This window comes from Stigmatopora argus, chromosome 18, assembly GCF_051989625.1.
Source record: "Stigmatopora argus isolate UIUO_Sarg chromosome 18, RoL_Sarg_1.0, whole genome shotgun sequence".
In the NCBI taxonomy this organism is placed as follows: Eukaryota; Metazoa; Chordata; class Actinopteri; order Syngnathiformes; family Syngnathidae; genus Stigmatopora; species Stigmatopora argus.
The window spans coordinates 7,508,287-7,535,316 of record NC_135404.1 but is presented as its reverse complement, the minus strand read 5'-3'; the positions used below and the strand labels follow the sequence as shown (position 1 = coordinate 7,535,316).

Sequence of the window (27,030 nt, the reverse complement as noted above, 5' to 3'; positions counted from 1 at the left end):
AGTTGCAGACCGTAAGTTCGATTTATCATTAACAGCACCAACTTTTGATCATCATTTGGTTTCTGAATTCTGATGTCTATTCTAGGTACTTCCCTGGCCCCTCCACCAAGGAGATGCTGGACGAGTGGCGTCCCCTGTTGTGCGTGTTCGACACTGTCATGCAGAAAGCCGTTGCCACCATGGAGCTTTTCCTGCCCACCATTATGCCCCCTGAGGAGCACGCACAAGGCTTTCGGTGGGTTGGAACATTTTCAAAAATAATATATATATATTTTTTATTATTATTTAGTTTTTGGTGTTGAATGCAACATTTTTGGGGGGTTCATTTCTATATAGCTATCAATGAAGTCAGTAAACATAAAATCATAATGTGCATATTTGTCTTAGGTCAAGGGTGTCAGACTCGGATTGGTTCGCGGGCCGCGTTAACGTCAACTCTATTTCATGTGGGCCGGACCATTTTAGATATAATTTTTAGATATATATTTTTATAAATGGATTAAAAGCCCTGAATATTCAGTTTTTTTATAGATCTAAAACAATGTTTATTTGAGCTTTTTTAAAAGAGAAAATCATTTATTTAATAATTGGTTTTCATTTCAAAAGGAAACCATTTTTTAAAATTATGTTCCATATTAAAGTGGAAAACAGACAATATTTTTGTATATTTTTAGATCTTACAAAATGATTTTTGAACTAAAAAACAAAATGAAAAAATGCAATTATTGATTTTAAAGTGGGAAAATATGGAAATATAAGATACATCTAAATCTATCATTTTAATTTGATCCTAAAACAGATCTTAGGTGAATATCTGTGGAGTGAAGACAAAATATAGATTTTTTTTTAAAGTAAATAATGCTATATTCATATTAAAAATATGAATTTTAATGTATAAATTTTAGCTGAGATATTAAGGTTTACTAATTTGCTCATCGTGTAGATGTGAGTGTTCTTGTTTCAGTGCCAATAACGGTGGTAGATGACCAATCGAAATGGATTGGATGGGTATAACCATTAATGGCATTATTGTCCAAGAACCAAAACGAAAACCTGGTTCTGTTCCAAATGAACTTAAAATGCCTTATAGTCACTTTGTTGGCTAGCTTATGGTCCAATTTAAGAGAATTGACTTCAGTTCATTGAGTTATAAAATTGTAACACGCTACCTAATTTAATTTGCTGAGCAATTTAAAGACTCGGTAATCCAAATAGAGAAATGTGTTTCTATATATTCTGCACGTTTGAAATGAACTGCCTAAAATGTGCAAAGACTTGAGAACTAATCCAACCTAAAGAACAGTGTTTTCACCTTTCTATAAACTCGAACACTTTTTGTTCTAATCGATCAAATGTCAAGCTTTCGAATGACGACTCTTTTCTGTGTTGTCGAATTTACAAGACGTGTTTCATTCCACTTTTTACCGAGACTTTTTAGTCCCCGCGGAGTTTGTTGGATTGCTTCCTTGCAAGACTTATCCGAACATATCCGAGCGAGCGTCACGTCTGGCGAAAAACCGCAGGCTCCATCAGCACCTTTGCGCCATAAATAATATTCTCGACAGCAATCGCAGCCCCGTCGGTCATGTTAGGCTAACAGCTGGATTTCTTGGAAAAGCTCGAGCCACTCAGTGCCTTTCTTCGCGGCGTTTGGCCTTTGGAGAGACATTTGTCTGCACCACATCTTGAACTGTCTTCTCGCGGTACATCACTTTTAATGTTCCTTTTTTTCCCGTTCCGCACTGCGATTGACAATTTGGAGGGAGAGAGTTGGTTTTAATGGGATGGGAGAAGAATAGGAAGAATTAGCTGCTAATGGCAGGTGTCTGTGTGCTTTATTTTTGGACAAAATGGTGCGCCATTTGTGTAGACTGTTAGTAAGAGGCCTACCTCTTAATACAGGGAGCACAATACTGCATTATTTAGAGTTCTGTCAATTGGAATGTTGGCTTACCTTTTGGCCACACTTGTGAAAGGTTATTTTCACTGATTATTTTGTGTATAATAATGGAATTAATTGAAATATTCTAAAGCATGGGTCACGTAATGGTTTGGCCGTAATCTAGCGACAACATTTTTAATAGTCGATGGTTTGTTTCAAGATATTGTTGACCTAAAAAAAATCAAAATCATTTTTTTAACCTCTTAATAGCATAGTTTTTCATCCCCCAGTTTTTTTTTACTTGTATATTTTATTTAGAAAAATAACAATGAGGAAAAACTAAATATTCTCCTTATTTTTTACTTTGCTTTTGATTTAAAAAAGGGTACATTATTTGAAATATTTTTAATGGAAAGAAAAAAAGTGGAAAAAGGAATAGCAATTTTATAAAAAACAAATAATAGCAATTTAAACGTTTAAATCTTTTCCCACCTCCACTGAATTTTATTTTCGTTGCATGACCTGCCAGTGGATATAAATTGGACGTCTTTGCTGTCAGTGACTACTGAACATTATTCCCATTATTTTTCCTTCTACTCGTCAAACTCTACTTTTCCCTCCTCACTCTAAATTCCCATTCCATTTGACGTCATGTTTTTTTTCTGCTTTCCATCCAGACTGTGGTTTGATGAATTGATGGATCTTTGGTTGTCAGTGCAAAATCAACCAAGCTGGGAAGGGGTGAGGCAAAAACACTCGCGTTAATTATAATTATTATTTTTCTAACACAAATATTTTCACGTTATGTCACATGACTGATTCACGGCCCTTGTGTTTTTCTCCCAGCACTTGGTCAACCTGTTCGCTCGCCTCGCCAACGACAACATTGGCTACGTGGATTGGACGCCTTATATTCCCACAGTGAGTTTTGCTCAACTCATGTACTTCCCGTATTCAATTTAAGTCCAATAGAGAAGATTATTATTTTTTCCCCCTTAGATCTTCACTAGAATCCTGCGCAGTTTGAACCTGCCCGTGGGAGTCAACCACATGGTGGCGCTCCGCTACCTTACAAACACCTATGATATTGGACACCTGGTGTTGTGGATCACCGCCTTGCTGGTAGTTATCTGGTTCTGAATTTAATTCTAAAGTATTTCACTACTTTTAAACTCATTCATTAGAGATCTAGTATATTTGAACTGGGGATACTGGTAGAGAAAAATCGCTGCCAGTCGCCCAGTTCAAATGGATTGGATGTCTATCGCTGTCAATGGCACGAGTTGAGTTAATCTTGTCCAGAAATAAGATATCTGTTGATGTACTTTATTATTTCTTATAGAAACGACAATTGCCTTGATATACACATGAAACATGACTGTTTTTTAAATTTCTTTTACAATTTTAAGATTTATTTCCCATTTTATTATTCATCAAATTTTTTAAAATGTTTTTGAAAATAACGTGTTTTTTTTTACTACAGCAAAAAAAATATTTAATAGACTAAGTTTCATTATTTGCTTGACTTTTGTCTGAATTTATTTATTTGTCTGCAGGGTGGACCCGGAAACCCGGCGCAAAAGGAATTGACCCGTCTTTTTAACAGCATTGCTTCTTTTTATCATCCCTCCAATCACGGTCGCTGGCAGGCAAGCATCACTTCCTCACACATGCACGACACCGGTTTTGATTTATGACCTGTCATTCAGAACCCACCTCATTCTCCGCACAATGATGCAGGGCACAACTTTTGTCGGCGGTCTGCCTTTCCACGATAACGTTAAAATTGAACGTGCTTGTTTGCGCAGTCTCGCCTCATGCGCTTACTCCAGCGTCTGCCGGCAAGCGTGGTGCGTCGGGCGCACCGCGAACGCCACGCCGACCCTGGCTGGATCACGCTGGTGCCCGAAAGTCAGCGATTGACAGATGAAGATTTGGAGGCATTCACACGCAGCCTCACCGGCGCCGCCCATCTGGCCATGTTCAGGTAACTGTCAAATCTGGATCAGGTCTTAATTAAAACATTCTACCCATCCACCCCCCAAAAAGTGGAAAAAAATAAGGTTTTAACATTTTCTTTAAACTGTTTCTGTTTTGTTTTGTCTATATAGCAAGACTGGGAGCACAGATGCTGCATTTGCCCTGCAAAACCTGGCTCTCTTAACACCACAATTAGCCATCCCACCTGTCCTGGAGAAGTAAGTGTGCCAGTCACATGCAATAATTCATCGGGATTTAAAAACTAATTCACAACACTTTGATAGGACGTACGCGGCGATGGAGACTCTGACGGAGCCGCATACCCTAACCGCCACTCTTAGCTGTATGATCGGCATGGCGCGCAGCTTGGTGGCCCCCGGCGAGCTCTACCCCGAGGGCCGTTTGCACGTCTTACCCTTGCTCATGGGCTCACTTCCGGGCGTGGACCCCAACGACTTCAGCAAGTGCATGGTGAGTGCTACGTTTTCTCTGCAATTTAACTCGTTTCCAGTAATCCCTCGAATATTGCGGATAGTGTAGACCAGTCATGGCCGCGATAATTGAAAAACCGTAAAGTAGGATCACCCCTATTATTAGTACCATACTATAGTACAGACGCTCCCCTACTTACGAACAATCAACTTACGAACAACGGTACATACGAACAATCAACTTACGAACAACGGTACATACGAACATGTCTGCAAATTGCGTTTAAGTCCAAAAATGTTCGCAAGTCCAATTTTGTATTTCGCGCCTTTTTCGGAGTAGTACTTCTTTCCGCCGCTAATACCGACGTCTGGCGCTGTGAGAGCTCAGCTCACCCAGCATCTACCTTCTTCTTCGTTGCAATGCTGAAGTGCGTGAATGTATCTCCAGTGTGCAAAGAACCTTTTTCATTTGTATCATTAAATATCTCATGCATCCAATATTGAATATGGTTGGTAAAAAGCTAAAGGCTTCTATTGAGGGAGTTGCAAGGAAGAGGCAAGCCATTTCATTTGAAACGAGTGGCAATAATAACGAAGCTTGATGCGCGTGAGAGTGGTGAGCGTTTCACGGGCATTGAATCGTTCGACCGTCAGTACCATTTATAAAAACAGAAAGATCGAGCAGCAGGACCCAAATATTGAACGTTGCACAAAGTTTGCAAATCAATTGAATGATGCCATACAGTGCTACCGCATCATTTATGATGAAAAAAAGAAGAAAACTGTGCAATCGTCATTAGGTCGCTTCTTTTGGCCAGTTTCTAATACATAAATCTCTCTCTCTCTCTCTACAGTACTGTACATATTCTCTCCATTTTATGATTTTTTTTTTTTTTTCAGTACAAACCAATGCGTGTTACTTATACAAGCCTTAAACATACAAATGCACTTATATAAACCTTCAATATACTTATATCGGCCTTAAACATAAATTATAATACAAAATATAGCACTGAATCAACTTACAAACAAATTCAACTTATGAACAATCGCTCGGAACCAATTAGTATAGTAAGGCTTTTTTTTTCCTAAAAAAACAACATAGTATAGTATGGCTTTTCCCCCTAAAAAACGACATAGTATAGTATGGCTTTTTTCCTTTAAAAAACGACATAGTATAGTATGGCTTTTTTTCTTAAAAAACGACATAGTATAGTAAGGCTTTTTTTCTTAAAAAACGACATAGTATAGTATGGCTTTTCCCCCCTAAAAAACGGCATAGTATAGCATGGCTTTTTTTCTTGAAAAACGACATAGTAGAGGAAGGCTTTTTCCCTAAAAAACGACATAGTATAGTATGGCTTTTTTCCTTTAAAAAACGACATAGTATAGTAAGGCTTTTTTTCCTAAAAAGCGACATAGTATAGCATGGCTTTTTTTCTTGAAAAACGACATAGTAGAGGAAGCCTTTTTTTCTTAAAAAACAATATTGTATAGTAAGCCTTCTTTTCTTAAAAAACGACATAGTATAGTAAGGCTTTTTTTCTTTAAAAAAATGACATAGCAAGTAAGGCTAAGAGAGTCGGAGAATAAATCTGACTTCTGATTCTTCACCTCCTAGTTGTTGCTGTGGTCCACCGGCAAAATCATTGGGTCAGAAAATGAGGCGGGAATCAGGAGTGAGTTCAATTCCACTCGTTGCAATTCTCAAATTGTTTATTGAGGTAATGAAAAGGATAAATACAACTTCCAACTTTACTGCGGTGCAGTGGCAAAGACAATGGGTCAGAACTTCAGGTGGACTCCAGTTCAAATCAGAAGTGAGTTTGATTCCACTCTTTGCAATTCTCAAATTGTTTATTGAGGTAATGAAAAGGATAGATATAACTTCCAATCACATCATTTTAGAAGACACTGTGGTCCAGTGGCAAGAACAATGGGTTGAAATTGAAGTTGGACACAAGTTCAAATCTGGAGTGAGTTCAAGTCCACTCTTTGCAAATCTCAAATTGTTTATTGAGGTGATGAAAATGATAAATATAACTTCCAATCATCTCATTTCAGAAGTCACTGTGGTCCAGTGGCAAAGACAATGGGTCAGACAGACCTCAAGTTAGTGGATTTGACCGCCATGTGGGAAATGGGGTTCGAATCCCGCTCTCGTTTGACTAATCACTACACTAGTAGTTCAGTAAATGGGTAATCCTTTTTTCATTCAAATAAAGACTTAGTCATTTTTTTCAGCAAAACAATATTTCCGGTCAGCCTTCGGCTGACCGGAAGACAGTTGGGAGGGGGGATCCCTGGTGGTGTTCGACAGTCGGCCTTCGGCCGACTGCCGACACCATACAGTCGTTGACTGGCGACACCGGGACGTGAACCCTCGACACCCACGTCGCAGGCAGGTGACTTACCCACTACACCACGAGGCGGCCCGCCTATACATTATTGGAAGTTATACTTATCCTTTTCATTAACCAAATAAACAATTTGAGAAATGCAAAGAGTGGAATTGAACTGACTCCTGATTTGAACTTGAGTCCACCTGAAGTTCTGACCCATTGTCTTTACCACTGGACCACAGTGACTTCTGAAATGATGTGATTGGAAGTTATACTTATCCTTTTCATTACCCAAATAAACAATTTGAGAATTGCAAAGAGTGGAATTGAACTCACTCCTGATTTGAACTTGAGTCCACCTGAAGTTCTGACCCATTGTCTTCACCACTGGACCACAGTGACTTCTGAAATGTTGTGATTGGAAGTTATATTCATCCTTTTCATTACCTCAATAAACAATTTGAGAATTGCAAAGAGTGGAATTGAACTCACTCCTGATTGGAACTTGAGTCCACCTTAAATTTCAACACATTGACTTTGCCACTAGACCACAGTGACTTCTGAGATGATGTGTTTGGAAGTTATACTTATCCTTTTCATTACCCAAATAAACAATTTGAGAATTGCAAAGAGTGGAATTGAACTCACTCCTGATTTGAACTTGAGTCCACCTGAAGTTCTGACCCATTGTCTTCACCACTGGACCACAGTGACTTCTGAAATGTTGTGATTGGAAGTTATATTCATCCTTTTCATTACCTCAATAAACAATTTGAGAATTGCAAAGAGTGGAATTGAACTCACTCCTGATTGGAACTTGAGTCCACCTTAAATTTCAACACATTGACTTTGCCACTAGACCACAGTGACTTCTGAAATGATGTGATTGGAAGTTATACTTATCCTTTTCATTACCCAAATAAACAATTTGAGAATTGCAAAGAGTGGAATTGAACTCATTCCTGATTTGAACTTGAGTCCACCTGAAGTTCTGACCCATTGTCTTCACCACTGGACCACAGTGACTTCTGAAATGTTGTGATTGGAAGTTATATTCATCCTTTTCATTACCTCAATAAACAATTTGAGAATTGCAAAGAGTGGAATTGAACTCACTCCTGATTGGAACTTGAGTCCACCTTAAATTTCAACACATTGACTTTGCCACTAGACCACAGTGACTTCTGAAATGATGTGATTGGAAGTTATACTTATCCTTTTCATTACCCAAATAAACAATTTGAGAATTGCAAAGAGTGGAATTGAACTCACTCCTGATTTGAACTTGAGTCCACCTGAAGTTCTGACCCATTGTCTTCATCACTGGACCACAGTGACTTCTGAAATGTTGTGATTGGAAGTTATACTTATCCTTTTCATTACCCAAATAAACAATTTGAGAATTGCAAAGATTGGAACTGAACTCACTCCTGATTTGAACTTGAGTCCACCTGAAGTTCAGACCCATTGTCTTCACCACTGGACCACAGTGACTTCTGAAATGTTGTGATTGGAAGTTATATTCATCCTTTTCATTACCTCAATAAACAATTTGAGAATTGCAAAGAGTGGAATTGAACTCACTCCTGATTGGAACTTGAGTCCACCTTAAATTTCAACACATTGACTTTGCCACTAGACCACAGTGACTTCTGAAATGATGTGATTGGAAGTTATACTTATCCTTTTCATTACCCAAATAAACAATTTGAGAATTGCAAAGAGTGGAATTGAACTCACTCCTGATTTGAACTTGAGTCCACCTGAAGTTCTGACCCATTGTCTTCACCACTGGACCACAGTGACTTCTGAAATGTTGTGATTGGAAGTTATATTCATCCTTTTCATTACCTCAATAAACAATTTGAGAATTGCAAAGAGTGGAATTGAACTCACTCCTGATTGGAACTTGAGTCCACCTTAAATTTCAACACATTGACTTTGCCACTAGACCACAGTGACTTCTGAAATGATGTGATTGGAAGTTATACTTATCCTTTTCATTACCCAAATAAACAATTTGAGAATTGCAAAGATTGGAACTGAACTCACTCCTGATTTGAACTTGAGTCCACCTGAAGTTCAGACCCATTGTCTACACCACTGGACCACAGTGACTTCTGAAATGTTGTGATTGGAAGTTATATTCATCCTTTTCATTACCTCAATAAACAATTTGAGAATTGCAAAGAGTGGAATTGAACTCACTCCTGATTGGAACTTGAGTCCACCTTAAATTTCAACACATTGACTTTGCCACTAGACCACAGTGACTTCTGAAATGGTGTGATTGGAAGTTATACTTATCCTTTTCATTACCCAAATAAACAATTTGAGAATTGCAAAGATTGGAACTGAACTCACTCCTGATTTGAACTTGAGTCCACCTGAAGTTCAGACCCATTGTCTTCACCACTGGACCACAGTGACTTCTGAAATGTTGTGATTGGAAGTTATATTCATCCTTTTCATTACCTCAATAAACAATTTGAGATTTGCAAAGAGTGGAATTGAACTCACTCCTGATTGGAACTTGAGTCCACCTTAAATTTCAACACATTGACTTTGCCACTAGACCACAGTGACTTCTGAAATGATGTGATTGGAAGTTATACTTATCCTTTTCATTACCCAAATAAACAATTTGAGAATTGCAAAGAGTGGAATTGAACTCATTCCTGATTTGAACTTGAGTCCACCTGAAGTTCTGACCCATTGTCTTCATCACTGGACCACAGTGACTTCTGAAATGTTGTGATTGGAAGTTATACTTATCCTTTTCATTACCCAAATAAACAATTTGAGAATTGCAAAGATTGGAACTGAACTCACTCCTGATTTGAACTTGAGTCCACCTGAAGTTCAGACCCATTGTCTTCACCACTGGACCACAGTGACTTCTGAAATGTTGTGATTGGAAGTTATATTCATCCTTTTCATTACCTCAATAAACAATTTGAGAATTGCAAAGAGTGGAATTGAACTCACTCCTGATTGGAACTTGAGTCCACCTTAAATTTCAACACATTGACTTTGCCACTAGACCACAGTGACTTCTGAAATGGTGTGATTGGAAGTTATACTTATCCTTTTCATTACCCAAATAAACAATTTGAGAATTGCAAAGATTGGAACTGAACTCACTCCTGATTTGAACTTGAGTACACCTGAAGTTCAGACCCATTGTCTTCACCACTGGACCACAGTGACTTCTGAAATGTTGTGATTGGAAGTTATATTCATCCTTTTCATTACCTCAATAAACAATTTGAGAATTGCAAAGAGTGGAATTGAACTCACTCCTGATTGGAACTTGAGTCCACCTTAAATTTCAACACATTGACTTTGCCACTAGACCACAGTGACTTCTGAAATGATGTGATTGGAAGTTATACTTATCCTTTTCATTAGCCAAATAAACAATTTGAGAATTGCAAAGAGTGGAATTGAACTCACTCCTGATTTGAACTTGAGTCCACCTGAAGTTCTGACCCATTGTCTTCACCACTGGACCACAGTGACTCCTGAAATGTTGTGATTGGAAGTTATACTTATCCTTTTCATTACCCAAATAAACAATTTGAGAATTGCAAAGATTGGAACTGAACTCACTCCTGATTTGAACTTGAGTCCACCTGAAGTTCAGACCCATTGTCTTCACCACTGGACCACAGTGACTTCTGAAATGTTGTGATTGGAAGTTATATTCATCCTTTTCATTACCTCAATAAACAATTTGAGAATTGCAAAGAGTGGAATTGAACTCACTCCTGATTGGAACTTGAGTCCACCTTAAATTTCAACACATTGACTTTGCCACTAGACCACAGTGACTTCTGAAATGGTGTGATTGGAAGTTATACTTATCCTTTTCATTACCCAAATAAACAATTTGAGAATTGCAAAGATTGGAACTGAACTCACTCCTGATTTGAACTTGAGTACACCTGAAGTTCAGACCCATTGTCTTCACCACTGGACCACAGTGACTTCTGAAATGTTGTGATTGGAAGTTATATTCATCCTTTTCATTACCTCAATAAACAATTTGAGAATTGCAAAGAGTGGAATTGAACTCACTCCTGATTGGAACTTGAGTCCACCTTAAATTTCAACACATTGACTTTGCCACTAGACCACAGTGACTTCTGAAATGATGTGATTGGAAGTTATACTTATCCTTTTCATTAGCCAAATAAACAATTTGAGAATTGCAAAGAGTGGAATTGAACTCACTCCTGATTTGAACTTGAGTCCACCTGAAGTTCTGACCCATTGTCTTCACCACTGGACCACAGTGACTCCTGAAATGTTGTGATTGGAAGTTATATTCATCCTTTTCATTACCTCAATAAACAATTTGAGAATTGCAAAGAGTGGAATTGAACTCACTCCTGATTGGAACTTGAGTCCACCTTAAATTTCAACACATTGACTTTGCCACTAGACCACAGTGACTTCTGAAATGATGTGATTGGAAGTTATACTTATCCTTTTCATTACCCAAATAAACAATTTGAGAATTGCAAAGAGTGGAATTGAACTCATTCCTGATTTGAACTTGAGTCCACCTGAAGTTCTGACCCATTGTCTTCATCACTGGACCACAGTGACTTCTGAAATGTTGTGATTGGAAGTTATACTTATCCTTTTCATTACCCAAATAAACAATTTGAGAATTGCAAAGATTGGAACTGAACTCACTCCTGATTTGAACTTGAGTCCACCTGAAGTTCAGACCCATTGTCTTCACCACTGGACCACAGTGACTTCTGAAATGTTGTGATTGGAAGTTATATTCATCCTTTTCATTACCTCAATAAACAATTTGAGAATTGCAAAGAGTGGAATTGAACTCACTCCTGATTGGAACTTGAGTCCACCTTAAATTTCAACACATTGACTTTGTCACTAGACCACAGTGACTTCTGAAATGGTGTGATTGGAAGTTATACTTATCCTTTTCATTACCCAAATAAACAATTTGAGAATTGCAAAGATTGGAACTGAACTCACTCCTGATTTGAACTTGAGTCCACCTGAAGTTCAGACCCATTGTCTTCACCACTGGACCACAGTGACTTCTGAAATGTTGTGATTGGAAGTTATACTTATCCTTTTCATTACCCAAATAAACAATTTGAGAATTGCAAAGATTGGAACTGAACTCACTCCTGATTTGAACTTGAGTCCACCTGAAGTTCAGACCCATTGTCTTCACCACTGGACCACAGTGACTTCTGAAATGTTGTGATTGGAAGTTATATTCATCCTTTTCATTACCTCAATAAACAATTTGAGAATTGCAAAGAGTGGAATTGAACTCACTCCTGATTGGAACTTGAGTCCACCTTAAATTTCAACACATTGACTTTGCCACTAGACCACAGTGACTTCTGAAATGGTGTGATTGGAAGTTATACTTATCCTTTTCATTACCCAAATAAACAATTTGAGAATTGCAAAGATTGGAACTGAACTCACTCCTGATTTGAACTTGAGTCCACCTGAAGTTCAGACCCATTGTCTTCACCACTGGACCACAGTGACTTCTGAAATGTTGTGATTGGAAGTTATATTCATCCTTTTCATTACCTCAATAAACAATTTGAGAATTGCAAAGAGTGGAATTGAACTCACTCCTGATTGGAACTTGAGTCCACCTTAAATTTCAACACATTGACTTTGCCACTAGACCACAGTGACTTCTGAAATGATGTGATTGGAAGTTATACTTATCCTTTTCATTAGCCAAATAAACAATTTAAGAATTGCAAAGAGTGGAATTGAACTCACTCCTGATTTGAACTTGAGTCCACCTGAAGTTCTGACCCATTGTCTTCACCACTGGACCACAGTGACTTCTGAAATGTTGTGATTGGAAGTTATACTTATCCTTTTCATTACCCAAATAAACAATTTGAGAATTGCAAAGATTGGAACTGAACTCACTCCTGATTTGAACTTGAGTCCACCTGAAGTTCAGACCCATTGTCTTCACCACTGGACCACAGTGACTTCTGAAATGTTGTGATTGGAAGTTATATTCATCCTTTTCATTACCTCAATAAACAATTTGAGAATTGCAAAGAGTGGAATTGAACTCACTCCTGATTGGAACTTGAGTCCACCTTAAATTTCAACACATTGACTTTGCCACTAGACCACAGTGACTTCTGAAATGATGTGATTGGAAGTTATACTTATCCTTTTCATTAGCCAAATAAACAATTTGAGAATTGCAAAGAGTGGAATTGAACTCACTCCTGATTTGAACTTGAGTCCACCTGAAGTTCTGACCCATTGTCTTCACCACTGGACCACAGTGACTTCTGAAATGTTGTGATTGGAAGTTATATTCATCCTTTTCATTACCTCAATAAACAATTTGAGAATTGCAAAGAGTGGAATTGAACTCACTCCTGATTGGAACTTGAGTCCACCTTAAATTTCAACACATTGACTTTGCCACTAGACCACAGTGACTTCTGAAATGATGTGATTGGAAGTTATACTTATCCTTTTCATTACCCAAATAAACAATTTGAGAATTGCAAAGAGTGGAATTGAACTCATTCCTGATTTGAACTTGAGTCCACCTGAAGTTCTGACCCATTGTCTTCATCACTGGACCACAGTGACTTCTGAAATGTTGTGATTGGAAGTTATACTTATCCTTTTCATTACCCAAATAAACAATTTGAGAATGGCAAAGAGTGGAATTGAACTCACTCCTGATTTGAACTTGAGTCCACCTGAAGTTCTGACCCATTGTCTTCACCACTGGACCACAGTGACTTCTGAAATGTTGTGATTGGAAGTTATACTTATCCTTTTCATTAACCAAATAAACTATTTGAGAATTGCAAAGAGTGGAATTGAACTCACTCCTGATTTGAACTTGAGTCCACCTGAAGTTCTGACCCATTGTCTTTACCACTGGACCACAGTGACTTCTGAAATGATGTGATTGGAAGTTATACTTATCCTTTTCATTACCCAAATAAACAATTTGAGAATTGCAAAGATTGGAACTGAACTCACTCCTGATTTGAACTTGAGTCCACCTGAAGTTCTGACCCATTGTCTTTACCACTGGACCACAGTGACTTCTGAAATAATGTGATTGGAAGTTATACTTATCCTTTTCATTACCCAAATAAATAATTTGAGAATTGCAAGAGGAATTGAAATCACTCCTGATTTGAACTTGAGTCCACCTGAAGTTCTGACCCATTGTCTTTACCACTGGACCACAGTGACTTCTGACATGATGTGATTGGAAGTTATATCTATCCTTTTCATTACCCCAATAAACAATTTGAGAATTGCAAAGAGTGGAATTGAACTCACTCCTGATTTGAACTTGAGTCCACAGAAGTTCTGACTGTTTGTCTTAACAACTGGACCACAGTGACTTCTGAAATGATGTGATTGGAAGTCATATCTATCCTTTTCATTACCCAAATAAACAATTTGAGAATTGCAAAGAGTGGAATTGAACTCACTCCTGATTTGAACTTGAGTCCACCTGAAGTTCTGACCCATTGTATTTACCACTGGACCACAGTGACTTCTGAAATGATGTGATTGGAAGTTATACTTATCCTTTTCATTACCCAAATAAACAATTTGAGAATTGCAAAGAGTGGAATTGAACTCACTCCTTATTTGAACTTGAGTCCACCTGAAGTTCTGATCGATTGTCTTTACCACTGGACCACAGTGACTTCTGAAATGATGCGATTGGAAGTTATACTTATCCTTTTCATTACCCAAATAAACAATTTGAGAATTGCAAAGAGTGGAATTGAACTCACTCTTGATTTGAACTTGAGTCCACCTGAAGTTCTGACCCATTGTCTTTACCACTGGACCACAGTGACTTCTGAAATGATATGATTGGAAGTTATATCTATCCTTTTCATTACCTCAATAAACAATTTGAGAATTGCAAAGAGTGGAGTTGAACTCGAGTCCACCCGAAGTTCTGACCCATTGTCTTTGCCACTGGACCACAGTGACTTCTGAAATGATATGATTGGAAGTTATATCTATCCTTTTCATTACCTCAATAAACAATTTGAGAATTGCAAAGAGTGGAGTTGAACTCATTCCTGATTTGAACTTGAGTCCACCTGAAGTTCTGACCCATTGTCTTTGCCACTGGACCACAGTGACTTCTGAAATGATGTGATTGGAAGTTATATCTATCCTTTTCATTACCTCAATAAACAATTTGAGAATTGCAAAAAGTGGAACTGAACTCGAGTCCAGCTGAAGTTCTGACCCATTGTCTTTGCCACTGGACCACAGTGACTTCTGAGATGATGTGATTGGAAGTTATATCTATCCTTTTCATTACCTCAATAAACAACTTGAGAATTGCAAAGAGTGGAATTGTACTTGAGTCCACCTGAAGTTCTGGCCCATTGTCTTTGCCACTGGACCACAGTGACTTCTGAAAGTTTCAGTTTCTAATACATAAATCTCTCTCTCTCTACAGTACTGTACATATTCTCTCCATTTTATTAAAAAAAAATTTTTCAGTACAAACCAATGCGTGTTACTTATACAAGCCTTAAACATACAAATGCACTTATATAAACCTTCAATATACTTATATCAGCCTTAAACATAAATTATAATACAAAATATAGCACTGAATCAACTTACAAACAAATTCAACTTATGAACAATCGCTCGGAACCAATTGCGTTCGTAAGTAGGGGAGCGTCTGTATTCACAAAAAAATTAAATTTCTATTTAAATCACACGTTACTGAACCATTTTTCTCAGATAACCTTCCAGTTCATCACAACGTTTACCACGCTGGTGCCTTTGGTCGACTGTTCGTCGGCACCATCTCGACACAATGATCTAACAGAGGTACATGAAATCGGCAAATCAGCTAACCCGATGGGGGAAAAAACATATGTATCTCTTTCCCTGTCTTTCAGGTGGAAAAGGAGTTGTGCTTTGCTTCTGCTGAGTTCGAAGACTTTGTCCTGCAGTTTCTGGACAGGTAACATTGAATCGGACACTTGAAGGAAACTGTGTGTGTATATTGTACGATCAGATCGGCTTGGTGCGTGCAGGTGCTTCGCTTTGATTGACAGCAGTGCACTTGAACAAACGCGAGATGACGCGGAGACGGACACTCAGACTCAGCTGGAGAGTTTGGTGGAGATGGGCCTTTCGTCCACTGTCAGCACAGTCCTCACGCAGTGCTCCACACACATATACATGGTAATGCTTTTTGTGGTACCCAGGGCTTAGTGATATGGCTGAAAAATACTATAATGGGATAAAAATATCAGACAAAAAGTAAACTTGTGAGGGATTACATTTTTTTTCAAAGGTAAACTATATTTGGTTCCTGGAACTAAAATGTGATAACTGTTTTTGTATACAATTTAAAAAAAATCACATTTCACTCCCTATTTGTGCTGTTAGCCCGTCCCAAAACACAAAGTAAAAACTACACAAAGGCAAACCCATTCTGAGAGAATATTGAATCACTTTATTGCTAGATTTTCATTCTCTCACCTTTTGACTCCTTAAAAGTAGCTTTCGAAAAGACACTTGACCTCTTTATGACTATCAGCTTCAAATAGTGGTCTTTTTTTTCTTTCTTTTTTACATTTGAGTGCATGTGCATGTTGTCTTTTTATAGTTTCCTTTCCTGCTATGAATTATTTTCCTAACTACACCATTAATAAGCACTTCCATCCTGATTCTGCCCTTATTGTGGTTCTGTCTAGAAGCAGCTTTCTTGGGGTTTAATGTTTCTTATGTAGGCCTAAGCGTGTATTGCAATATGAGGGTAAAAACCTGAATCGTAAAGCAATGCTTAATACATCCAGTGAACACTTTTCTTTTGTTGTGCTAGGTGGCGTTGCAGAAGGTGTACAACTTTGCGACCTCCAACATATTTGAGACGTGCGTGTCAGGTCGTATGGTGGCAGACATGTGCAGAGCGGCCGCAAAGGTCTGTGTGTGTTTCTTGTATATAGTTATCAACCCTTTTATTCCTCAAAATTCCATATTACTCTATAATTAATGCCTTTTTAAGACCTTTCTTGTGTCTTATTGTTGTTTCACTTCAAACTGCTATCTGCTATTTTTTTAGATGTTTTATTTTATTTTATTGCTTGTGCCTTTGTGAGTCTGTTTGCGTTTGTTTTCCCAGTGTCATCCTGCCGAGTCGCTCCGACTCTTTGTCCCTCACTGCTGCGGCCAAATTGTCCAACTTACTGAGAGTCAGTACCACCTTTTACACCTGTGAATTAGATATAGCATTTGAACTGGTTGGTTGCCGTTGAAGGTGATAGATGAATGATCACAAATGGATTGGACATCTGTCTTCGTCAATGGCAGTCATGAATTAATTATTGTATGCCTGTCGGCAAACATACGATGATACAATAAGTTATTATGCTGTCGGATTGAACTGCCTGCGAATCTGTTTCTTTTCATTTTGCCTTTTTTTTGGTACAAAAAAATGAGTCACCATGTGACCTTCTGCATATTTAATGATAGAACAGTCAGAAGAATAGAATACAGAAGTATACTGAAGAATAGAAGAGTTAGTCATTTTTTTAGGTCAAGTTTTGTATTGTTTTTAAAATGTGTTGAAGGGATTTAAATTGGAATTAAGTTCACATATTGGATATTTCCCTATGGGGTAGATATTTTGTATTTCTTCAGTTCCAAATGCTAACCATGCCAATTTATAAGAAATATATGCCACCCCAAAATGTAGATTAAAAAAAATGATAATTAAAAAAAAGCTAGCATGTCAATGCCCTAAACCTGCATCCTAACAGTGAAGAAATAAAATGCTGCAATTATTCACCAAAGACCAAAAATATTCCTCCTAAATATTAATGAGGTGCAGTAGTCTCCTTTATTTTAATATAATGGAACTGCCTCTGGTGAAGCTGTAAATAGAAACCTCAGCAAAATTTCTAATCTCCTCTTTTGTCTGCGTTTAGATGAGGACCTCCAGAATGAAGAAGAGTTGGATAAAGAATTGCTGTGGAACCTCCAGCTTCTATCTGAGGTGTGACAACAACATATTATACAGGGTTGCAAAAGTAAAAGAGGGGTGATGTGATGACCACGCGGCATTTCTTGCAGCGGGCCTCAGGCACACCTCACGCTCGTAAATATCGGGCCACTTTGTCGCTAAGCAGAACGAATTGATAACTTCTCTGTTGTGTTTTATTACTCCTGGGAGTAGAAGGAGCCAAACACGGTGAATTACGATGCTGCTTTCATTTTTAATACGTCGCTCTCTCCCGTGTTGGTTTGTATTTCAGGTGACCCGTGTGGACGGCGAGCAGCTATTACGGTATGGCGAGGAGCTGGAGCGCGTTCTCAGCACGTGCGTGCGCCTGCGCTGCAAACGGGCGTACGCCTTGGCAGCGAGCTTGCTGGAGCACACCCTACGCTCGCTCTCGCTCGTCTACCCGACAGAGTACCGAAGCACGGCAGGGGGCTTCCGACAAGACCTCCCCGTACGAGTGAGTGACTAATTCGTTCTCACTGTAAGAATCTTTAGAACACAGGTGTCTAAGAATGGGTCAGAGGGCCATATTTGGTCCAATGCATCATTTTTTTTGTAGCCCGATTTTTTTAAGTTTTCAAGGAAAGATCGATCTGCAGAAAAACAGAATACAGTAATCCCTCGAATATCGCAGTTAATGTAGACCAGATATGGCCGTGATAATCTAAAAATCGCAAAGTAGGGTCACCCCTATTATAACTACCTTTTTTTCAGTGCTGAGTCCTAGTAGCAAGAGTGGCTTCCGCTTACGAGTTTTAGCGTGGATTTTAACATTTTTATGAACTAAAACAATTAAAATAATAATAATTTTAATAATTTATAGCAGAAAAAATCGCAAAGAAGTGAATTTGTGATAGGTGAAGTCGTGATAATCAAGGCGAGACTTTAAATACTATTTGCTGGACCGTATGACCTTGTTAAAGGGATTAGTTTGACATCCGTTTTAGAGGGAAAGATAATGCTTGTTTGTCTAGGATTGGGGTCAACCTGGCGATCTCACCGCCTTGGGTTTGTGCTGGCACGTCCCGAGTCTGGAAGAGGAGAACTTTGTTTTCAAGCTTTTGTCCCGCCTCCTTAAACCTGAGCTGCAGCGAATTGGGGGCCACATTTCTGGGGAGCAGCCAATGAGCAGGTGAGAATGTTTCAGCCAGAGTAAAGGTGTGCAGATGAAATCGAGTGTCTTTTTATCTCACCCCCTGCCCTTAGCGACAATAGACATTCAATCCATTTGGACTTGAAGGGCTATAAGCGATCATTCGCCGCCAGGCTCTCGTGTTTCAAATTGATTGGACATCTATCTCTGTCATTAGCAGCAATTGAATCAACTCATTCGCTACCCACCCTCCCAGTTCAGCAAATGAGTTAATCCAATTTCAATCATATGTCTATGCCTGTCAATCGCAGCCAATGTTAACTCATTTCCAGTGAGCACCTCCCAGTTCAAATGGATTGGAGGTCTCTGACGGCCAATGGGTTAACTTGAGATATTTTGTAAGTCACTTCTTTATTTAGCCTCCATAAATAATTGTGCGTTGTGGGCACAGGGATGAGCTGTTGCAGAGCCTTGCCATCATGCATCACAGCCTTCTCGGGGCTGGCAGGTTGCTGCCCCCTCTTGATGGACCTCCCGTAGCAGACCTGTGAGTGCCTCCAACACAAACATATTAAAACACACGTGCATTAGGATTTTATTATTATGATTCTCAACCTCTGTCTCCCCTCAGAGTGCCTTCCATGGTCAACCTAGGGGAGTTCAAACTGTACATCGGCATGGAGTATGGTAAGAAAGCACGTTTAGAATTACGACAAAGGCTTCGCGACACTCATTTGTCCACGGCTTGTTTGTACAGATGATTCGCGCGAGAACTACCGAGAGTCCATCTGTCGCACATTGAGGCTGCTGCTGCGTAAGTGAACACCCACACACACAAAATAAAAACACTCACTGCATGCAACTGGAATCTAAGACTCCATCTCTTGCTGATCAGATCACATCTTGGAGCACACGGAAGATGACACCAAGTCACTCTTTGTTATTATTAAGGTGATTTGTCTGTTGTTCATTGTATTATTTGTTTGTTTGTTTATTATACAATCAGAAATCACTCGCTGCCATTGAGGGCAACAGGTGTCCAACCCATTTTGACTGGGAGAGGCTTGCAGTCAATGATTGCTGCCAGCCCACCCATTGTGTGTGAAGGAAATTTGTCTTTAAGCCAGTAGAATCCTTAACTGTAGCAGTTTCATTGATCTTTATAGCGAGTGATAAAGCATTGTTGTAGCCTATTAAATGAAAAGTGCCTTCCTGGGCGAAAATCCTGACCCATTCTTTGACGGCACATGCCTACAGATCATCGGCAACCTCCTGTTTTTCCGAGGCACGCATAAAAAAGAGTTTGACTCCCGCTGGAAAAGCTTCACGCTGGTCAAGAAGTCGATGGAAAATCGGGTGAGCGCAATATAAAGAGGAATTCTGTCCTTCATCCAATGCATTCTAATGATGAATTAATCATAAACAAATGATTTTTGTTGTCATTAGCTCTATGGAAAGAAGCAACACATTCGGGCACTGCTCATTGACCGGGTCTTACTACAGCACGAGGTTTTTGACATATTTTACATTTTAAAATGTACACAAATATATTTAATCACTGCGATATTGCCCTGACAGATGAGGAAGTTGATGGTCGATGGGTGCGAATACAAAGAAGTCCACCAGGAGCTACTTTGCGACCTCCTGCAACTGGCGACCAGCACTTACAGTCAGGTACAACATTACGACGCTTAGCACGTTTTGCGGCAACCTTATTCCAAATTTGAAGCAATTCTTCTTTCCCCCCGCAGGTCAGAAGCAGGGCCCAGAATGTGCTAACAACCGCGCTGGCGACCTACAGCTTCTCCTACCGAGATCTGATTCCCCGAATTTTGGAACTTTTGTCGCCGCAACCATCTGCGAGTACGCAGCAACAATTCAAGGTGAAACATTCACACATTACCACACGAGTGCCCAAGGTTAATGTCGTTGATGAAAATGAGATAAATGATGAGAAAATGTCTTGGTTAACAGGAATAAATAAAATTGTAATCAAGAAAAACAAAAAAAATGGAATTGTATTGTGTTTACAAAAACATGTATAGACATTTCATTCAGGAATCCATTTTCATATACAGTAATACCTTGAGATACGAGTTTAATGCGTTCCAAGCTCGTATTTCAATTTACTTGTATCTCAAATCAAATTTTCCCATAGAAAATAACTAAAGACAAATTAATCTGTTCCCACCCTCTGAAAAAAACACCAAAAACAAGATATTTCAATGGAAAAACATCTTTTTATTTGTTGTAATTCACCATCTAAGCACAAAATAACAAATACTTATCTAGTGGTTATGATCTTCAATACAAAAATGTGACATTATTCAGTACAGACTTACCGCGGAGCATGCGGACAAGAGAGAAATAACATAAACTTTAAATTTAACTTAAATGAACTTAGATTATTAAACACATACTTAAAAAAAGTTTTAATCTTACCCCTAAATTTAAACCTTCTTGTGCGATAACCGAGGCAAAGATGATAATCTATTCCACCTCTGCTTTCGAGTCAAACTTGCTGCTTCTCCTTGCCTCAGAACTGAGTGTATCCCAGCTTGTTTTTTAAAATTATCAGCCACGTATGTCAAGGTATTACTGTAAATGGATTTATGGGAGGACAATTCATCACAGGCCCAGTCAAACTATGAAAAAATGTACGACTTATGGTCCTGAAAATACATCACTCTTTTCTATCTCCTCATCCTTAGGGGGCGCTGTACTGCTTGCAAGCAGCGCACAGTGGCGTTTGCTTGGCAAGCATTCGTGACTGGGACTGCGTGGGCGCCGTTTGGCCGGCGCTGGTCCGCTGCGGCCTGTCGCCCTCCACGACCCTAGACAAGAACTCGGTGGGTCACCTTTTAGACGACATTGTCGACCGGATTCACAGGCAGCACGACACCGTTGGCATATTTTTTACCGTAAGTGTGTGTGTAATTGCTTACTTTAATGCCGTATAATGCAAAATTGCGTCCATTTTCAGGTGTCCGAAAGCTGCGTGGAGATCGCCAAACAAATGGCGCCTTCGCAGATCCTCTCTGTCGAGGAACTAAAGGAGGGGCTTCAACGGCAGCGAATCAGAAATGTCGTTAATGCTCGGTAAGAGATACACACTCGCAAGGCCTCACCTCATCCGTCATCGTAATGTAAAAGAATGCTACGTGAACAAAATGTTTTTGCTTGTTCAGGAAATATGAGAAGCTGGTTAACGACCTGTTGGACTGTCTTGAAGACAGAGAGCTGTGAGTACTGGAAAATAGTAAATGCTAAAGGACCTCTTTTATTTAGCACTACATTATAATATTTCTATCTAGTAGAATTTACTTCAACTCAAACTTTTTTTGTGGTCTAGGCCTTGGAAATTTGAGCACACAGCTGCAGATTTATTGTCACTCCTGCTTAGGGACGATCACCCACTGCCGCCAGACGCCATCCTCTACTTTACACAAAGCCTCATTCATGACTCCATAAGCATACGAAAGGTTTGCCCATTTCTGTAATGTAACTTGGCAAGAACATTTTGTGAAGAAAACAATGAAGTGTAGACATTTGTAAAGTGGCACTTTGTTTTAGTAGTATCCTAAAACACACAATATGAGACCCTTGTATTGGCAGTACGATTTAATGAGTATATTGACTTCGCAGGCCTAGTTTAGTGTCACTTAGACAATATGTTAAACCAGGGGTGTCAGATTAGCGGGCGCTTTAACGTCAACATGATTTCACGTGGGCCGGACCATTTTAGATATAATATTTGATTTTTTTAAATAAATTGATTAAAAGAACGGGATTAAAAGCCCTGAATATTCAGTTTTTTATAGATCTAAAACAATGTTTATTTTAGCTTTTTTTTATATATTTCTAGATTTTACAAAATGATTTTTGAACTAAAAAAAACAGAAAAAAATGTTTAAAAAATTACAATTATTGATTTTAAAGGGGGGGAAATCAGGATTTTTAATATACATCTATACTCTTCATTTTAATTTGATCCTAAAACAAAGTTGGCACTCATGATTTACTTTCCCGGGCCACACAAAATGATGCGGCGGGCCAAATTTGGCCCCCGGGCCGCCACTTTGACGGTTAAAGTGTTAAACGGTTTCACCAAGAAAATCGAAGTAGGCTGCCAGGCTTGGAAAGCATAACCCTGTATTTGACATAGTAAGCTTTCGGAAATACCAGTCACTAGTTTGAACCATTTTACAAATACACTGTACGTACATAGTGACCTGTGAATATGTAGGGAGTTCACCGTAAAGTATTTTATTTTATGTACAGTATTATCTTGGGTCTCCTTTAGGTGGCAATATCAGCAATGGCCGCTATCCTGAAACAGCTCAAAAGACCACGAAGGAAAGTCGCAGTCAAGCTGTCGGACATAAGTGAGTATTAGAAAGCACTCTTGTCTTTCTATGACTTCAGAATTTATGTGAGTGAATGGCATGTGTGTGTAAAAAGGTGGCGTGGCGGACCCGGAGGGCGTGTGGGTCGGGGATCGGCGGGCCAACTGCTGGTTGCAGTACAGCAGCAGCGATCGGCCCCTCAGCGAGGCGGCGTGGGACTCGCAACTGCACGTGGAGAAAACACACGTGGGCTACTACTCGTTGCCGAGGTGAGGAGGAAACTGTTGCGTTGAGTCGAGGTCTGATGGGGTTTAAGGGGGAGACGAGGGGGGTTGCTTTTATGTCTTTTTAACGGCGACGGGAAACTAACGAGGTGGAGCAGCCGCATGGCCCGGCCTAGATATTATAAACCTGACTGGATGAATTACAGCCTGGCCCAGATAAGGATGGAGGGGTCGGAGGGAGGAGGATGGGGCGGGTGGGGCGTTACTTCCAGTTCCCTATACGTGCGCAACTTGCTGACGAATGGACTTTTTCATTCATTCATCCTCACGCCTTATCCTGAGACAGGATAATGCCTCGTACCTTTTTTTTTTCCTCCCGTTGTGCTTCAATCTTAACAAGGGATGTAAAAAGGCCACCCGTCCTTTTACAATGATAGAGTAAAAATATATATTAAGATACTATTATACTATGAAATTGTGTAATACCGATAGGCCCTATAAAATGGAGGATTAAGATTTTTTTTATATGGTTTATTATTTCCTGTCACTTTTCAAGCCTTTATAGGGGACTCATTGAATTTATAGGCTGCCATTGATGGTAGATGTCCAAACCATTTTGACTGGGACAGTGAATTGTGTCAGAGTGCCAACCACTCCTCCACCATGCCATCCACAATGAATTAGTGTGAAATAACAGCAAATAAGCAACTGAAGTTAGATAGACACAATTTGATCTAAGCCGTCAAAATCGGGAAATATCCTACCTAGGATCCCTTTTCGTTTTATACCAACACGTACTCTGCAAAGAAAATACAAGTAAAAATAATGGGCTATTCCATTATCAAGTTAAAGAAAATTTTGTTCCCTCTTGACCTCATCATCCCTAAATTACCATATTTTCACGACTATAAGGCGCACTTAAGTCTTAAATTTTCTCCAAAATAGACAGGGCGCCTTATAATCCAGTGTGCTTTATATATGGAAAAAATGTGTCATTCATTGAGGGTGCGCCTTATAATGCAGTGCGCCTTATAGTCGTGAAAATACGGTAAATCCCTTCCTTTTCATATATTTCATATTCAAAAACCCCTTTTTTCTATTCTTGAGTTAGCTTGAACACAAACTAATACATAAACTCAGCTAGGTTTCAACTAATGATGATAAAAATAGAGCCAATAGATTTTTTTTCAATAATATTAATCTTTAGACATGTCCAACACTTTCCACCACAATGGCATTTCTTTTATGTCCTTTTTAGGGAATTGATGATCTACGCTCCTTTGCAAAAGCTGAAAGATGATCTGCCATATGAAGAGATGAGTGAGGTTTGCGCATACACACAGCCTTTTAGATACAAAGCATAAGAAATGACTCTCTAGTTAATTTGTTTTATAGTCAGAAAAGATCATCTTTGAATATTTCTCGGACCCGGAGTTCGTTGAGCAACTCATGGAGTTCCTCTCTTTGGAAGAGCGCAAAGGAAAAGACAGCTTCAACCCCCGGCGCTTCTGTCTCTTCAAGGTACGAATCGGCCTGACCTCTCAATAAGCTCAAACATGATTAGACACTTTTTTGGGGACCGGCAGGGCCTGTTTCGCAACTACGGCGACGTCTTTCTGCCTGTCCTGGGGCCGCACTTGGAGCAGTTGGCCGCCGACCCGCACGAGAGCTCTCAGCGTTGCGTTTGCGAGATCGCCGCCGGGCTCATCCGGGGAAGCAAATTGTGGAGTTTCAGCAAGGCAAGGCAGAAAAGCGGAGTTTTCTGTCCTCATGTATTGAAAAGCCTCCAAAATAACGAAAAAACAACATGATTTTTTTTTTTATAGGTCGACAAGTTATGGCATTTTTTGTCTCCGCTGATCAAGATGGCGTTGACCAACGTGACAGTGGAAACCTTCACTGACTGGGGCACCTGCATCGCTACTGCATGCGTGAGTCTGCGACCACACAAAATAGGCATATTTCTTAATTTGATTTCATCGTGAAAAAATGCCATCAAGAGAAATCCATGCGGTCTAATTGGAAATTGACGCTGTTTGTGGTGAAGCGACAAAGATGGAGAGGGACACGGATGTTATCTGAAATGTAATTACATTCATTTTTATGTTTATTGAACCATTTTACACTAAAAACGAAAGCATTTTTTCTCCACTTGAAGGGCAAGTTCAAGAGCATTGCCTGCCATTGACGATAGATGGGTCTGAACATGTCAACATAACTTAGTGTTTTAAAAAGCAATTTTTATTCAGTGTTTATGTTTCGGTGCCATTGAGTGTGACAGATGTGCAGTCTATTTTAATTGTGAGGGCAGCTAGTGAATCATTATATTTCTGTGCCATTGACAGTAAGGGATGTTCAAAACGTTACAACTGAAAAAAGGTGGCAGTAATTGATTTGTCCAAATGGATTGTAAATTTATTGCCGTCAATGGCAGTAAATCAGTTGGTTTAAAAAAAAAAACAGTTTTTTTTTCATTTAAAAAAGGAAGGAAATAATAATGCTAATATTGCTTTTTTATTCATAAAAATATATTTATATTTAAGTTCAATATTCTCCAATTGCCTCAATGATCAAAGACTACAGATTTTTTTTTAAATTGATTTAAGTGAGAAATTTAAATCATTGCATGTCACACTCAATGCTATAGCGGGCTCGAATTTGACACTTTTGTTGCAGGGTAAGGAATATATGACTATTGAAGGCGATTTATTAGTGACACTTGCAGAACGATAGCAGCAATTGTTTAAAAGGCGTCCAGGTGTTGCCCTGTCAAAAGCCGTTTGTTGCCCAATAGGAGGGCCGCGATCCCAGAAAGCTCCACTGGCTCTTTGAGTTGCTGATGGAGAAGCCCTTCATCGGCGAGGGCAGCTCATTCCAAGATGCCAGGTATTGGCGCGGCGGCGGCGACGTTGGCACTTTGGAGTCTTTTTTTGCATTTTGTAACCTCGTTCTTTGCGCCTCAGTTTGCTATACGTGCTCCAGGGCGGCCTGGCCCAGCAGCAGTGGCGAGTATCCGAACTCCTGCATAGGCTCTTGGCTTACCTGGAACCCAAACTCACACAGGTGTACAAGAACGTACGCGAGCGCATCGGCAGGTACCGACAAAGGCCAACCTTCTTCCGTACCTCAATGGCTCAATCTTTAATCCCCCGTCTGACCGAACTAGCGTTCTTTTTCCCTTATTTTCCCCCTCCAGTGTCCTGACCTACATCTTCATGATGGACGTGGCCCTGCCCCACACGCAACCCACCTCCTCACCCCACGTGGCCGACTTCGTCACCCGGGTACTGGAGCGGCTGAAGCCCCTCACGTCCGAGGCGGAGATCCACAATCACGTGCGCGAGGAGAACGCCCCCGAGACCTCCGGCGAGCGCACGCAGGCCGTCAAGCTGCTCAAGACGGGTCAGACGGCCGATTTTTTTTTTCAGCTAGGTCTTGCGAGGCGGAAGGAGAAATTGAGTTTAGTTGAGAAGGCTTTAAAAGCCAGTCAGGTGGGGAGCTTACAAGATGTCACAGGTCTAATTTTAGCCTCTGTGTCTGGTTGCCAAGTGCTGCAGTGTGCATTAGAATGTATTAATCATGCTCACTGCAAAGATAGCCTACATTAAAAGGAGGGGTGCTTTGCTTCCCTTTTGTCCAATTGTCTCAATTTTATCTGGAT

General features: G+C 39.6%; 1 protein-coding gene across 1 annotated transcript in view; it reads left to right on the top strand.

Moving 5' to 3' along the window:
* The window catches only part of psme4b (proteasome activator subunit 4b), a 35,158-nt gene that overhangs the window by 2,456 nt on the left and 5,672 nt on the right, over positions 1 to 27,030 (top strand). Inside the window, exons 4-41 of the mRNA XM_077625271.1 lie at positions 1 to 11; positions 86 to 235; positions 2,560 to 2,623; positions 2,729 to 2,803; positions 2,882 to 3,004; positions 3,439 to 3,531; positions 3,691 to 3,869; positions 3,994 to 4,080; positions 4,147 to 4,333; positions 15,435 to 15,524; positions 15,596 to 15,660; positions 15,734 to 15,884; positions 16,528 to 16,626; positions 16,828 to 16,897; positions 17,633 to 17,700; positions 17,960 to 18,163; positions 18,681 to 18,838; positions 19,251 to 19,346; positions 19,431 to 19,486; positions 19,557 to 19,613; positions 19,695 to 19,750; positions 20,057 to 20,155; positions 20,246 to 20,308; positions 20,378 to 20,473; positions 20,551 to 20,682; positions 21,511 to 21,720; positions 21,783 to 21,898; positions 21,988 to 22,041; positions 22,152 to 22,281; positions 23,103 to 23,184; positions 23,261 to 23,414; positions 24,628 to 24,694; positions 24,765 to 24,890; positions 24,956 to 25,108; positions 25,196 to 25,300; positions 26,164 to 26,255; positions 26,333 to 26,464; positions 26,566 to 26,771. The exon at positions 1 to 11 is cut by the window's left edge and continues 34 nt beyond it. Of these exons, the coding sequence (XP_077481397.1) occupies positions 1 to 11; positions 86 to 235; positions 2,560 to 2,623; positions 2,729 to 2,803; positions 2,882 to 3,004; positions 3,439 to 3,531; positions 3,691 to 3,869; positions 3,994 to 4,080; positions 4,147 to 4,333; positions 15,435 to 15,524; positions 15,596 to 15,660; positions 15,734 to 15,884; positions 16,528 to 16,626; positions 16,828 to 16,897; positions 17,633 to 17,700; positions 17,960 to 18,163; positions 18,681 to 18,838; positions 19,251 to 19,346; positions 19,431 to 19,486; positions 19,557 to 19,613; positions 19,695 to 19,750; positions 20,057 to 20,155; positions 20,246 to 20,308; positions 20,378 to 20,473; positions 20,551 to 20,682; positions 21,511 to 21,720; positions 21,783 to 21,898; positions 21,988 to 22,041; positions 22,152 to 22,281; positions 23,103 to 23,184; positions 23,261 to 23,414; positions 24,628 to 24,694; positions 24,765 to 24,890; positions 24,956 to 25,108; positions 25,196 to 25,300; positions 26,164 to 26,255; positions 26,333 to 26,464; positions 26,566 to 26,771 (4,156 nt within the window). The remainder of the gene's footprint in view (positions 12 to 85; positions 236 to 2,559; positions 2,624 to 2,728; positions 2,804 to 2,881; positions 3,005 to 3,438; positions 3,532 to 3,690; positions 3,870 to 3,993; positions 4,081 to 4,146; positions 4,334 to 15,434; positions 15,525 to 15,595; positions 15,661 to 15,733; positions 15,885 to 16,527; positions 16,627 to 16,827; positions 16,898 to 17,632; positions 17,701 to 17,959; positions 18,164 to 18,680; positions 18,839 to 19,250; positions 19,347 to 19,430; positions 19,487 to 19,556; positions 19,614 to 19,694; positions 19,751 to 20,056; positions 20,156 to 20,245; positions 20,309 to 20,377; positions 20,474 to 20,550; positions 20,683 to 21,510; positions 21,721 to 21,782; positions 21,899 to 21,987; positions 22,042 to 22,151; positions 22,282 to 23,102; positions 23,185 to 23,260; positions 23,415 to 24,627; positions 24,695 to 24,764; positions 24,891 to 24,955; positions 25,109 to 25,195; positions 25,301 to 26,163; positions 26,256 to 26,332; positions 26,465 to 26,565; positions 26,772 to 27,030) is intronic.